This window comes from Patella vulgata, chromosome 4, assembly GCF_932274485.2.
Source record: "Patella vulgata chromosome 4, xgPatVulg1.2, whole genome shotgun sequence".
Lineage (NCBI taxonomy): Eukaryota > Metazoa > Mollusca > Gastropoda > Patellidae > Patella > Patella vulgata.
The window spans coordinates 51,762,369-51,779,169 of NC_065882.2; the positions used below are offsets into that span (position 1 = coordinate 51,762,369).

The 16,801-nt window shown below is 30.7% G+C and overlaps 1 protein-coding gene across 1 annotated transcript in view; it reads left to right on the top strand.

Moving 5' to 3' along the window:
* LOC126818392 (RNA polymerase II elongation factor ELL) overlaps positions 1 to 16,291 on the top strand; it is a 29,203-nt gene extending 12,912 nt beyond the window's left edge. Inside the window, exons 10-12 of the mRNA XM_050545794.2 lie at positions 8,547 to 8,595; positions 9,120 to 9,291; positions 9,700 to 16,291. Coding sequence (XP_050401751.1) covers positions 8,547 to 8,595; positions 9,120 to 9,291; positions 9,700 to 9,855 — 377 coding nt within the window. The 3' untranslated portion in view covers positions 9,856 to 16,291. The remainder of the gene's footprint in view (positions 1 to 8,546; positions 8,596 to 9,119; positions 9,292 to 9,699) is intronic.
* Positions 16,292 to 16,801: the final 510 nt, after the last annotated feature.

Below are 16,801 nucleotides of genomic sequence, written 5' to 3' on the forward strand. Positions count from 1 at the left end.
CGGACACTATTAAACTAAGCATTTATTGACGCATTAAATAATAATGAAAAAGGCTACCGTATGTGAAATTAGTCACCCATGGTCATTCTCCAAACAGATGAAGACTCTTGTAATGATTTTTCCAAAACTAAAAGAAAAAAAAGGAAATGAATACAAGTCCCCAGAAAAACTTAGAAATGACGAGTACAATGCAATCAAGAATATGGAAATTTGAACAATTTATACCTACTAAAATATAAGCTTAAATTTGAATCAAATGCTATCGGTAATGAAGATGTCAATCACAATACTATCTAAATGGATCTATCTGAATTCTGAACAGTAACAAAACCAATGTTATTATAATGAGGAAACAGCAGACCTATCTACTGTAAATGCTGATCATAGTTAGAATGGAACCAATCGTAATGATAGTCTTGTGAATTTCACTAAAGCCCATTAATACAATAAGGAATATTTTGGTAATGATAAACAAAAGACATTGATAGTCCCAATTTAGTAAATGCTGAGGCTAAATTGCAAAAAACATGTTTCTGCATTAGAGTAATGCTATGACCATGGCAAAATGAGAGTAAACACTGCATGCGCAATACAGTTTGTAGATTTTGTTAAGAAGTATTATTGTCATAAAAACGTAAAAAATCGTTATGTTGTTATATATTTGCTCAGATGAACTGTCTTCTGATATAATACATTAAAAATTGTGTGAAATTTCAAAACTTAAAGACGATCTGGGTTAACATTTTTGTCCTGTGTAACATATGCAACCCTTAAACAAAGACACATAATATCTGATTTTTTTCAAATTTCAGAACTTGCATTATATTTTCGTCCTCAAATATGAAAATGTTACATATTTTTTCTTTGTATGCAGATAATTTAATTAAAATTTTCTAGCAGTTATATCACACTTAAGTGCCAAATACCAACATAAAGTGACATATATATACTTAAAGTCAGTGTTTATTATATTCATTTTTCATCAATTGAATTCCAATTCAATCATAATTAAAGTAACAATGTGTCATTTGCATTTTATACACCCACGTATATTATCATCACCCTTCCGGACGTCCGTTCACATTTTGTTTGTGGATAGTGTACAGGTCACAATTCTTATCCGATTTTGATGGAACTAAACATATATGTTTATATCAGGGTTCTTAATCCATTTTGAAATGAACTGGCCAGAATTGGGTCAAATCAGGTACTGGTAGGAAATAGGTTAATTATGAGCTTTCATTCTTTAATATAATCAGACCTCAACAAAAATAATTCTTGGCAATTTGTTATGGAGATAGAATCTCGTACACTAATTTATGTGATTACCACAAAAATAACGACAAACGGGTAAACCATTTGAAAATTTTCCAAATTTAATTCATATTTAATTACTTTCTTCGTTTATTCGTTGGAAACCTTCGTGTTTCATCAGTCGATCAAAAATAATACCATTTTTCTAATATTGCCAGTATCAGAAAATACTGTAGCCAAATTAAGCTGATATGGCACCATGGCATTTCTTATAACACAATTTGTAGTTTTTTGTCTATCAGTATCAGTATCAGGTAACTTGCAAAAAAATTTTCATTGGTCGATGATAGACAAATGGCACAATGATCAGAGCTGAGAAAGAGAGAAAGAAATGTGGGTTTAACGGCCACTCCACACACAATGATCACTTCAGTCTTGACAACCATAATTGAAACTGCTTTAAAATGATATCCCGTACGACTATGTCATATAGCCTCTAATCATAACAACAATATTTTTAAAATTAAACTCCTGTCAGCATGTGTATAAAACAAAAAATCATACGGGTAAATGCTATTTAAAACTGTATGTTAATGACCTAATTCCAACTGATGTCAATGTGTCATTGGAATTCAGCATTGGAGATTCTGTCAGGAATTAATGACTGTTTCTTGGTGTATTCGATGTTCCATCAGGGGATTATATTCAAAGAAGATTTAAATTTACTTAACAACTGGTCAGTGAATCCAACAGTACATATGATCAAGTTATTAATTTAATATCTTCCAGTACCTGGAATTCATACCGAGCGTTGAAGACAAGTCATTCGCAAACATGCCTCGTTTGTCACGCAATTAGTTTTTTTTGCAATAATCTGCTATGCACTGGTTAATTGGGCATAATACATTTTGTGCATCATGACGAACCATTATGTAAACATAATTGGAGCTCTGTTAAACCCGAATGATAGGTATTGGTTGTTAATTGGACTATTGACCAGTCATAATTTGGAACAGAAATTTTCTTTCATTATGGCAGGGTTGAGTAGGATTAGGTCTAATCAAACGAAACACTGTGAGGAGTATACTACTTCAGGAACATGCCAAGACTGCGACTCATTTTGATTGTCGAAAGTGTTAAATTTTTTGTTATTTGAAAGTTTGTTCATTGTTCAAGTTTTAAATCAGTAAACACTACATAAAATGGTTTGATTAAATTATTAGTAGGCAAGTCATCAACATTTGGTGTCCCTTAACAAGTGAAACTGCAATACTCAGTATTTACAAGTAGTTCATATGGATTGTTATGGTCAAACAAACTTGAACAATTTTGAAAAATCTTTATTTTATTATACGACCACATCCATCGGTTGTCCACAATTTCTTGTGAATACTCTACAGCCTACATTTGTCATCTGATTATTTTAAGATTGATAATGTTGTTTACATTAGTGAGATGAAGAAGCCTTTTTAATTTCAATAATTTTTGTTAATTTCTCCTGGAGTTATGGCCCATGTTTCACTTTGTTGGACCTTGTGACAATCTGTATGAAATTTGTATGCATCATTTGAATTAATGAATCGTAGAAACCTACTGAATTTCAACAATATCCGTTTATGATGTGTTTTATGAACCTTGTTTCACTTTGTTGAACCTTGTGAATGCTCTACTAAAAACAAAAGTTATCATCCAATCTGTGTGAAATTTATATGCATTGTTTAAATTAGTAAAACAAAGAAGCCTATATTGGATTTCAACAATTTCAGTCAATTTCTTCTAAAGTTATGACCCTTGTTTTACTTTGTTGAACCTTGAGAACCCTCAAACGACAAATGTTATCATCCAATCTGTATGAAATTGATATATGCACTATTTAAATTAGTAAAACAAAAAAGCCTGTTGAATTGCAATAATTTCTATAAAATACTTCTTCAGAGACTTTTCAGTTTGTATCGAGAATTTGGGAATATCCGTGTAATGGACATTGGCTGGTTAGACTTGTTCTCAAAAACATACGCCATTTAGACTTCTATTGAAGATGCCTCAACTGAATAATAATACATCATTTAATTTAAACACATTAGTATTTCTTATACATGCAGATAAATTTAGGATTTTGTGTCCCTTTACACACGAAATCTGCACATAACTTATGTAAAAATCATTCATATCTTTTCTTTGATACTCAACAATGAGAAGTCACTAACTTACTGTCCGTCAAATGGCATACATTACTCCTATTATGGTATGATTTTATCAGTGATTGAGATTACTTAAAATTTTACTATCTATGTCACACATTGGACCCCACATTAATGGAATAGCTGTTATCTTTGTCACACGGCTGAATTAAAAAAAGTTTTATCTGATTTCATTAAAGGAGAATACTGCTGCAAAAAGTTGTTTTAATATGAAAAGAAATCTTTTATAATATTTATGGCTCTGCGAAATTTTAAAAGTAGTTCTGAATAATTTTACAAAGGAGAAATATACCAAAAAAACCTGAATTGACATTTATGCATATCTGCAGCCTCATTTTGTTTTTTTCCGTGAGTGACATCAGAGACGACAGACATTGTGAATTTCCCTATAGAAGGCTATTGCAACTGAGCACTGCATTCTGTCATTTTGATGTACTAATAGCACCAACAATAAATCAGGAAGCATTTTTTGTAATTTCCGAGCGAGGCAATACACAGAAAGGTCTGGAAACAGCGATGTCAACAAGGCGAGAATGGCTGGTCACAGCAAAACACGCATCTTTGTTCAGAGCATTTCATGATCCTGGTCGATTGAAGGAACTGGGATATAGAAACCCAAGAGCGAAACGCAAGCCAGATGTCGTGCCCACATTGTTCCCGAGAAAAACGTTTGTTAATTTTGAACGTGCAACTGCGACTCGATGGTCTTACAGCAAGCAATGTGCAACCAAGATAAGTACATGTACTAGGCTAGTCGACCCTGGCCTAAGTACTAAAGTGCACTGAGCAGTGAAATTTTAATAATATTATGTCGATCAAGATATAGCAGTTATGTTATATTTCTGTGCATAGTTCTATGGTGAAACCCAACCGCTTTCAAAATCTAGTGTAGAAATGACTGATGTAACCATAGCAACGAAATGTAAACAACACAGCTAGGCTGCCTAAATGCTAATGTAAAGTGAATTAATATCCCTTTTTCGAAGCGTCTTCCACGAAAAAATTAGGTGTAGGTCTATGTCGATGATTTTGCAGTCGATCATAGATAGTCCTAGATGTTGGAAGTCTGTCAGATTTAACTAGGTAAATGAGTGTGATAGAAATTTGTTCAATTGTTGCACAAAGAAAGTAGGCTAGGGCATATTATACCGTATTAGGCTAGGGTAAATGTATTGGAATTAATAGTTTTTCTCTGATATATTTTCGCTGATGAAGCTTGAATATTATAAATGAAGTGAAGGACTGTGATAAGACAAGGTATTCTGACTGCAACGATTGTTCTTCGCTAGAAATGGTAGAATGTTCTGAACCATCATCGTCACCGTTGTTGCTCGCATTTCTAATTGGCTCATACTGATATGGAAGAACATTCGGGGCGAAATCAATGTCTGACAAGGTGTCACTTTCTGCCGAGTGTCGCCTCTTACGTCATCTCACATGATTTAGCTTCAGCTCATTATTTGTCAGGTGTTTCCGTATTATTGCAGAAATCTGAAAGTGATTTTGAACGTTATTTGTTATTGGTTAGCGTGTGCATGTTGTATCCTAAGGGCTGCCATTGAATCCCCGGTTATACGTAGATGGGTCGCCTCTCCAACCTCGTGGGTTTTCTAAGCTAAAGACCCCTATGTGCAAGCGAATTATTGAAATAAAATTGAACCATATGTTAGTCCCAAAATGACCTAGTTGTGTCAAGTGACAGTTAAACCCCATCTCTCTCTCTCTCAGCTGGGTCATTTGTGTTGGGGGTAACGGAATAGTGGTAGAAAACCTACAAGGTTGATATGGCAACCCTCAAAAAATGACTGCAAAACAGAGATAACCGTGCAGCTAGAGCTTGAAACGCAACACTAAACCACAATGCAACCCCGCCCCCCCCCCCCCCCAGACACACACACACACACATAAACAGTTATACATTGAAATAATTTGATCAATTTGGTGTGGAATCGGTGTAGAGTATAAACTTAATGCTAAATGCTGGCTTGAATTACATACTTGTACCATCTTCATGTGGTCATTTTATGTGCTGATATGATAAGTTGAAAAAAAAAACAGATTAAAAAAAATAGTTATTTTATTGACAAAGCATGTACATGAAATGTACTTTTTGTTAGACCTCAAGAAATTAAGCTCTTTGAATTTAATTTATATAATTTGTTAATAGAAAATTTTAGATATAAAAAAAATTGCAGTAAGTTCAAATTATTATTGTATGCATATTTTTGTTGGCTATGCATGATGCACCAAGACATTGTTTTATTTGCAGATATTGTACACCTATTCTTAAAAACAAATTAATATTTAGTTGTAATGAGAAAATGACATGTATTAGTAGATACATCCTTGTACTGTTGACCAGGAAATGTTGTCAAGATATTTTATTGTGAAATCCTATAACTAAGTGATTGGTTTTGAAAAAAAACAACTTTGATCCTGGAGTCAGTTATTTTGAAAAAACAACTTTGATCCTGTTATTCTGTTACAATAGATTAAGGAAGAATAATACCAGTAAAGGTAGTTATTTAAAGATTACAGGTGTTTTTGCATGAAGTCTCTGTTTTTAATTATTATAAGCTTACATGAAAACTGTGAGGTGTTTAAGTTTGAAAATGCAGGTGTTTTAAATCATGATAAACACTACAGTTAACTTTGAAAACATTTTGATTTTTATGTATAAATTCTGATGTGACTTTGTGCAAATAGCTGTTTTTAGAAGAGAAATCTGTGTTTACAACTCTTTATTGCACCCAACCGCAAGAAAAAATATATAAATAAAATCTTTGAATGATGTAATTTCATTAAAGGGGTACAAACAAGGCATACCCATGGTAAACTAGATAGAAATAGAAATGATAATTTTAGAGTTCTCTCTTGTAAGTTTACCTTAAAAGATTTTTTATGTACATTTTGTCATTTAGCTCTTGCTATCCAGGATGTCTGCTTGTGTAGGCTACATCAGATGCGTAGAAAAAAAATCCACATTTGATTTAATAATTCAGTAAGCGTAGACGGTGAAACTATAGCTGATTATGTGGTAAACTGAAAGGCTTTTATCTTGAGTTATTTTCGTTCAAACATTCTATTCAAAGTAATCAAAGCCATAACTTCCCACACATCTATTAGAAAAAAAAATATCTCAATGAGAATAGAAATAAATGTCTAAATGGTAATCTAACACGGGAAATCAGACATGCTTTAATGAGGCTTACAGATATTTTAAAACAACTACAACTAACAAATGTTGAATAAAATAAAGATATAAAATAAAATATTCCACAGTTATGAAACCCCATATATATCTTTTTTATGACATCCTTTGATTTGGTTTATTGTTTATTGAGAATTAGTTGACTAAATGATATTTATGATGTAAGGTTATATTCCAGTAAAAAATAACCCCTGAAGTATGAAGAGATATATCTCGGTTTAGGATGTCAAATTAAATAGATTTTGAGGTTGGGTAGATTGTCCTCATAATATATTATTTTAGATATCAGAGGAGGAACAGCAACACTCCCTTAAAAGAGTAGCAAATGCTGAACAGACCGGTAGATCTGCATATCATTTGTGAAGGGTATTTATACCTGAAATGTTATGATGTTAATTAAACCACCTACCTAAGTCTGATTTGTACTGCTGTTGCGTGGTGATTTTTAAATATCAATATATTATTTTATTAATGTCTAAAATAGATCTTGCTGACTTTAATTGTGGGAGTGAAGAAAGCTTTGTGTACATGTAAACTGGTATTGTGGGAGTATTGATTATTCATCTTATTTGTGATTTAATGAACCGGTGTATGGGATATGTAATTAATCAATAAAATTGTTATTCTGTAGGTGTTATATTATAATCTAGTAAAGGAAGACATGATTTCTATATTAATTAAACACAAACTGTAATATGTAAATCCTGTTTATCCTGCAAATACATCCAATAAGACTGTTTATGACATGTGCAGGAAATATCAAATTATGGTTAATTCAGTTACTGCTAGCATTGATTACTTCTTAAAGGAGCTTAGTCTCTAACTCAATATTTTCCATATTCTAAATTAAAAACCCGAATTAGAATGCAGTATTGATGAATTTCAATCACTATTGATGATGTTATCTTGCCATGAAACTATAGGATCCTTATATCAAATATTTAATAAAAGATACAATTAACATTTTATAATCACTACACGAGTCGTGTTTTCTTTGGTTTCGGGTGCCATTTTGTAATGAACAAATAAAAATGTATCCTACAACCCAATGTGGAAGTAATTAGTAAAGGCTGATTCACAAACAACAAAATAATAATTTAAAAAATGTGTCAAATACACTTAAGCAGGCGTAAACGACTGCTGTTCCATTTGATCTGTTCACATATTTCACCGAACATTTTCAAAAATTGAATATAAATCACTTTACACATACATTTATATTACATTAATATGTGCTTTTTGAACCATTATTGTCTTATTCAAGGTTTACAAAAATAGAGCCATATGCCCTTTAAAGTGGCTGCCTGAAAGTTAGTGAAAGAACCTCAAAAACAAATTTCATTACCTCATTAAAACTTTTATAAAAAAAAAAAAATATGTTAATTAACATGTACAGTATACTGGCAATTACAAGATTTTATTTGGAAGTGGATTTCACACATGCAATATGCAATACTTGATCATTCTTTTCTATTTTAAAATGATTTAAATACAAACTAACTAAGCTGAAAATTTTAAGTGCGCAACAGTATAAGAAGCTTTCACATATGTTTGAAATTGTATGGTAGTTTATTTAGTACAATGTTGATATAAACTATTGTTTACTATTTATATTGTAACGGACATAGCTAGAGGGTAGATAACAGTACATGTCAACACAGGTTATTATTAATAACTTGTCTCTTAACTGATCATATGTCATTGTACTGTAACAATAAGACTTGTCTATCGATTTAATAATATGTCACCTACAGTAGTCATGTCATTTGACATGTAGGGTAAAACTGGCTGAGGTTGACAGCTGTATAATAAAATTTTGAGAATTATCGTTATATGAAGACTTTCAATTATAAATTTTGTCTTTAAAAAATATTTTTCAGACAACGGTAATGATGTCTCCTCCAAAAGAGAAATGCCAAATTATTTAGGGTAAGTTCTAAGAAAAACAGATAATAAAGATTGAATGTAGAGATGTACCTGCATATTGGGTAGTGCACATAAAAGATCACTTGGTAGATGAAATTCCAAAATGAGTAGAAAAAACTAGGCTATCCAGGCAAAATGCACACTTGATCCCAATCTACATGTACCATTAATTTTTTCCTCGTAACCTTCAACCTTGGATCTTAAATTGTAGCCACACTGACCTTGCAATGACATTTCACTAAATTCAGATTTTCTGGGTATAATATTTTTTTATTTGTCTCCAAAAGTCTAGTCAAACATGCATACCAGATTCCAAAAGACATTGTCTTTGCATTTCAAGATGTATTGTGGTTAAGGTTTGAGGGAGTACAGTGTACATTGGGTGGAATGATCTTGTGTAACTCAATTGAACATAATATACACTATAGTAAAATGTTACAGAAAACAAAAAGCATTTGAAATGAATATCCATGTGTCCAGTCAAAGCTGTTCTGAAATAATCGTAATTTACAAATGACCTCTTTCAGCTCATACACTCTGATAACCAATACTGACCAAAGACTTAAATATAAAAAAGATTTTAACACCCAGTATGAAGAATATCGACAACTTCATGCACAGATCGAATCTGTTGTTTTAAAATTTGGTGAGTTACGGTCACAGGTGAAAGGAAGTAAGGAAGGGACCAAAGATTTTGAGGTAAGGATAGCATTTGTCTCTCAAGTTAATGCTTTTAAAATCCCTATTTTCACTCTCTGTAATTACTGTCAATCGGATTGATAAATAGAATTGAAAAGAGAGTTTTGAAATTAAAACTTACACCAGATTAAGAAAAGCAAAGGAAAAAGAAAAATATTTGAGGGTAGTTTTTTTAATCCTCTTTACGGATGGAATTAATAAAGTGACTTATTTTTGTATTAATTAATGCAAGAAGAAATGAAGATAGACTTAAAAGTCTATACTGAACCAAATAATATAAAATTAATGTTTTTTTATTTTTCTAAATTAAGCGTGTATGCATTTTCTTTCTATTAATTGCTTCCTTAATGTTTTGAAATTATTCAATGCTTTCTTTGTTTTGAAAACTATTCATTACATTTCTTTTAGGAATTGAAAAAGCGAATAGTCAAGGAATATGAAGCCAAGAAAACTGATCCCAAGTATGTTGAACAAAAGAGACGCTATGAATACTTGCATAAAAAGTTAGGCCACATAAAACGCCTTATAATAGAATATGACAGTTCCCAGTCGGTATGTAGTTAGCAGTGAAATTATGGAAAAACTGGACGGATGAGTGAACGGATGAACGGATTAATTAGGAAGTGGAGTGTCTGATACTTATATATGGATCTGTACATGGATCAAATGATTATGATCTCGAAATAAATTTGTGAAGTCAGTATTTTTTTTTCCAACCAGACAGAAATGGAAACAGTCCTGTCAGATTCTTTGGACTTTAGTGAAGGAATTGGTGATTTATTCATCAAGTGATATATATATTGAAGAAATTGTACAGTTTTATATATTCTAGCCCCAGATGGTTCCAATTCCAAGAGTGAGCCAAATCTGACAAACGATTATTCCTTATTCACAGAACTTGAAATCTTGACGGTTTAAGACAGCATTTGGTTTCCTTTAAGGGGCAAATTTTTAGATTTCATTTGTTCTTAATTAAGTGCAAGTTATTTATTCATATTTTGAGCTGTGCATTATTATTAATCTGCTTAATATTATATATTAATTATCCTTATGTCATCTGCTTATTGTTTGATAAGGATTATTTTGCTTCCTTGTGTCTCATTACGCAGAAACTTATATTTGTCCAATGGTGTAAATTGCAATACGAACACCAAACGGATATTCTAGTCTATTAAAGTTTCAGTCTTGAACATAAAGATACAGAATAGTACGAAATTACTGCAGCAATTATTTCATTTGTTTTATTTCAAAGTTTTCATAAGTATATGTACATGTATAATCTCAATGAGATTTTGTCTAAATACTTTACATTAACATTGAAACAATTGAAAGTTCAATATTTTTATATTCAACTATCATTCAGGTTTAAAATATGTCTCATCCTTTGAATAATGTGGCCAGACTATGATCTATATTAATATTGCATCTACAACTAGTTTTCTTGAAAAGGGATTTTTTTAATAATAACGATAATCTGTTTTTGTCTATAGCACTTTAAAAGTATGAGAAAAGTAATTTTATGTACAAGGCATACATTATCTACATGTAGATAGAATGAGAAGCTAACAACAGTGAAAAATAAATGTAAATTTTGTGTTGTTTGAAAAGATTGGTTATTTATGTACATGTAGCTAAACATTATTTCAACTAGACCAACAAATATTTTACCCAGCATGGATACTGACAGAAAAGTGTGCTTATAAGTTATAACTCATTAACTGTTGATTATTACATGACAACTCCCCTTTTAGAAAGCCCTAATACTGTTAACCTATGTAATTGTTAAGCTTATAAATTATATGCCAAAATAATAATGACAGTTTAAAGTGATTTTATTTATTGATTGAGAATAATTGTCAAGTTTTATTATTTTTTTTTAAAAATAGGTATAAGGTATTCAGACTGTATGATGTCAGAATGCTCTTGTCATTGTCAAAAATGGTTAATGGAAAAAAATATTTGACCAAAAACCTATTTTGGTCCAAGTAGATTATTTATTTTGTGATCTGATTAAAATCAGACGTCAATTAAATTTTGATTTTGATGTTCTGCTACATTCACATCTGACATAATTTCTTTGAAACAGGTTACCTAAACTTATTGACTAATCAAATTGCTGTTATTGGTAACCGGGGCTGCATTTTGTGGTAAATCATGAGAATTTTATATCCCAAACATATGAGAGTGACTTTGATAGGTTTATAGTATGGTTGGCTAGTGTTTATAGAACTTGGGCTAGCAGAACACAGTTTTCATAGAAATTATGTTTTCATAGAAATTATGTCAGGTTACAATGTAGCGTAGCAAAAAAATATAATAAGCGAAATAGAATTGTTATATAATTTTAATAAGATTATTTATTATGTGAAATCTTTGTTTATAATATCAAGTAAGATAAATAACATTCGGATATTCATCTTAACAGAGGTGTATTGAGTTGTATTTTAATAAATGATTTGCTAAGGAAGATAATTCATGACTGGAAGGCTGTTATAAAGCCAACAGAAATAAGGTGTTCGTATTAATCCTCAAATAGGATATATTCCGTTATAAGGATAGAGAATAATGAATTTATTTGAAATACAAAGAAAAAAAAAAGAGTAAAAATAAAATTGGTTCGGGGGTTAAAAAAAAGACTGAAAAAAATATAGACAAAAAAATATTGACATTTATTTATTATTTATATATATTTATGAATCAAGGTATTTGTAAAATCTTTCTTCTGTCACTAACATAATGTTTTGTTTCTTTTGTGCTTTTTGAAATATTTATAAACATTTTAATATATTATTGTAAGTAAGCATTGATGCCTTATTTGTTGTGCCGATAAATTTTTCAATTGTTTGTATGAAGAACAAGGACTTAGAAATAGTTTATATCATAATATATTTATGAAATTTGATGTTGCTGCGTAAATTTCCTAGTAGGATATGTTACTATACACCATCATACATATTAGTAACAAAGTCGTGATGTGATTAGTTACTCTAAATATACATCTTAATACATTTAGGAGGTATAAATAGGGATAAGCTGTGTCCGTTTTCAAGCAGATAAAAAGATAAAAGTTCTTGATTAAGAAACTTAAGAAGTGTATGCTTGTGTGAACTGGCCTAGTTGTGTTGTGATACTGATCAGATAAGATATTTATACACTTCAACAGGGTTTTAGTTAGTGCATTGTTTAATCTGTGAACAATGAAAACTGTGGAACATGATGCACTACTTAAAGAAGCCATGTTGTCATTAATTCAGAAAACAGAACTCGTAATCTTTGCATGGAATATTATACTTCTCATAAGCTTACTATTTTCTGCTCACAGATTTCTCTAATAAAGCATTGGAAAACTCAATTTCTAAATTAGTAGGCAACCAAAATAGCAGTTGATTATAGTTAGGGTATTTGGTACTTTTAACTGTTTGAATTTCTGAATTAATATGTATATAATGTGTCACAATGACTACTAATTGTTACAACTTGGAACAGACTAACCTTTTGGAATTTCTCTCTAAGAAATAACCACACAACTTTATTTACAGGTTATGGTTTGAAATCTAATCACATGTAATATGGCTTCAATGATATTAAAAGTTAAAACTTGTCTCCTTGGTCAGGCATGAATAATAATTATTTTAAAACTTTTTAACTTAAAATCCTGCCGAGTATAACTTCATATTATTAGAATAATAAATCTAAAGGCAATAATAACAAAAGATTTCTTACTACATGTATGGCAAATATTTATAATGACTATTCTGTGTTTAATTATTCCTCATCTTATTAAAATTAAAACCACATCAAATTCAAATATCAAAAATCATACATCTTCAAATATGAATACTAAGTATCAAAATGTATTATAAATATATTATTAGGTTAATACTCACATGGAATTTAACACAAGGTGTAACTTAACATGGTTCCAAATATTTTTGGGATTACTTTTAATGTTCTATTTTAAAGTATTAATATAATGGATGTAATATTGTAAACTAGGCTGGGTTTAAACTAAAACAACCTGGATATGATTGTGATGGCTTTAAATTGTACTGTGATAAGTAAATGGTGTGCATTTCATAATTTCAACTTAACATGTATTTTGTTAAATACTTATCTATTTGATGCCTGATACAATATGCCCACATTCATCATGCATACTGTTGTGCAGAACATATAAGCAGACAATTGATCTACTGTCAAAATTATAAAGGTGATATTTATGAAAGAAATGAAAGATTCTTTGGGGTTCATAGCATGACACAGGATCGAAAGATGATCATCGTATGCACATTAACATGGCACATATAAAATTTGGGTGGAATGTATATTTATTTTATTTTCATTTCTTAATGAATAATTTATTTGTAAACCACCGCCCTATACATAATTGGAGTAAAATATTTGAATAAGTATACCATACTGGGCTTAAAGTCTGGTACATGTAGCTACACCAGAACCTACCCAAGAATTTTATTCTGACCATAAAAAGGCTTTAAAGTTCCATATAAATAGTATATGTTAATAATATTACAATCCATATTCCACTGCTCACCATATTTAAAGTTAAATGATTTGATTAAATTATATTTTATGTTCAATTCGATTTACGAAGTATTTGCCAACAAACTGACTTGACTGATCAGTCTAAAATAAATAATTATAACAGATGGAAGAAGGTCTGAGAAAGCTAGAGGTTTTGTACTATATAACTTAGAATGCTAGGAAGCAGTAATTTATGCACTTATATTTTATTATTAGTTAAGGATGCTGTAGCAATCTAAAAATACCATCAAATAATTTGTCTTCCATAACTAAGTGAATTTATATTTTGTAAAAAATTTGTGATATAGAAATTTATCCCAAACAGCTTCCGAATATTTTGTATGATTATACTATGATTTTGAAAAAATATCATCTGTTAAGAATTCTAAATTATATGGTAAACTTGGTAATAATTAAAGAGGTTCATATACCGTTTAATGAAATATGTCTTGTATGTTAATTGTAGACCAGTAGACCATCTGTATTCTAATCAAAATAAAAAGTTGTGAAAAGTTATTCACATAAAAATAACTTATGCTATCTTTCTACTTAAAAAATATGTGTTATACTGTTGTAATTCAATAGTACCAGTACCTCACCACTCCTACCCAATTGTCATACCTTAAACACTACATATATAGATGAAATGGGGTTGAACTCCTATATTTCTACGCTACACATGAGCTGGACAAAGTCAAATTAAAGGTCTGTGATCACTTTCTTTCCCCGACTTCATACTGTGTATGTTTTCTGTAAGGCATAACTTTTTGCACAGGAATTTAGTGCTTTTAAGATACATAATATTATAATAATGCTTTTATAAATAGATACATCTGCTGCTTATTCACTAATGCCATAATATAAAAAAAGATGCACATTTAGTACATGTAGCTTCTATTTAAGAGCACATCAACCACAGGTCCCCACCCCTATCTATATTATTTCTGACTGGTGATCATTAATGTTTTTATTATTAAATTTCTGATAACTGTGCTTGTATCATTGCATTTCTGATGATAGGTATGTGTTTGTTAGTGCATTTCTGATAATAGACATGCTTGTACATTCTTATATAAACATCATTTCTGATAATTGTTTTCTTAGATTACATTTCTGATAATCAACATGATTGTACATTTCTGATCATAAAACATGCTTGTACATTTCTGATAAATGTTTTCTTAATAGAACATTTCTGATAAGTGTTTTCTTAATTGTAAATTTCTGATGATAATCAGCAATTGAATTCAATACTGGTGATTAATCTGCTTTTCATTCACATAATTAGTCCTTTTGGAGCATTAATTTTCCCGGACTGACTGGTTTGCTCTCTTTGGTTAGTTATCTTTGCTTTTACTCTTTTATCAAATCGTTTCTGAGGCAGGAAGTGCTGGCATCTGGAAGTGCAATGCAATTAGTAACTGTGATATTATGTGCCATGATAAAGCAAAGAAACAACTAACAAAGGAGAACATGCCAGATGGTCACAAACAAAAATATCTCTAGAATGACTAATATTAACATGTATTATTTAAAGCATAGCAGTTCTGAAAGAGAGGAGAAAATTCCATGAGGTGATTTATATTTTAGAATTATTCCGAGTGTAATTTCATATCATTTGATGACATAGTGAGTGTGAGGTAGTTTCACATCACAAATAGTTGGTGCCATGATGACATAAATACAATAATGGCATGTAATTCCACATATTTTGACTTAGTGGTTTTGTAAAGTTCAATTCAATGTTTTTGCCAATCACCCATGGGGCCTTGTCTTTAAGAGAGAGTTCTAGTTTTTCAAGATCTTATTAAAAACCAGTGTGTTATTTTATTTGATAGATTAGGAGAGAGACCTATCTAGATGTTTTTGTGATATTTTTATGGCGTTGAAAATGCACGGATTGTAAATAGATATTGAATACACATTCCTTTATATATTAAAGATGAAATTACGTGTAGAAATGCTACTCATGAGAAAAAGATGAAACCAGAATGAGAAATTTTGTTTTAAAAAAAGAAAGTTCTTGTGAGCTTTTTTTTTAAAATCTTGTTTTTTTCCCAGGGTTGTTTTTATTGTAAAACAATGTGTCCTTGATTTGAAAATATTTCAAATTATGTTATATGTGTGTATGTTCAAATAGAATATGAAAGGTGTACCATAAACTTATGGTTCATCTCTTACAGAAATTGAAATAAATTGAAAATAAAATAAATTTATTTATTGTTTCTAATAAAGACAGATTTGATAAAAAGCCAAGAATATATGATTGCCAGCCAACCCTACATGGCGGTATGGCATGATTGTGTGGTTGTTAATATTTTGGCCTATGATACATATATATTATATTAATATTATTCATGCAGTGCTTGCTGCCTGCAATAATGTACAAAGTTTATGCAAACTATTGTAGTGCAGATATGGGGCATGATTCTTAATGAGATAAACTTGTTTATGTAAACTATCTTGTTTTCTTGTATGTTTTTCCCTTCACGTAAGGGTTGATATGACCACTGTGGATTAAAGTCTCTTAAAGTCATTTAAGAAATTGTTAATCCCATGCAAAGTACAATATTGTCAAAGCTGAATGTTAATAAGGACATCTCTCCATAAATGGTCAACACAAGCCGGTGAAACTTTGATTGGCCTCTCTTAACTCCAATTATACTCTTCAATTAAAGTAGGGGATATTCAGAAACAATACAAAACTGCGGAAATGTACTGCTGTATTTATTAGAGGTAACCAGTGTATGTTAATAACAGGCCAATTGCCTACGTATGAACATAAACAGTTCATATGGGCGGCTTATCTGACGGCCCCATTTCACTCGCAAAGAGATACACGGTCAAAAGTGAAAATGGACGTTTTTGATTTTTGTCTTGATGAGTAATTGCTCCACCAATCCTCAGACATTCAGCAAGTCGTCATGGCATGCTCCTAATCAACCGTCAAATCACGATTTGGGGCAAT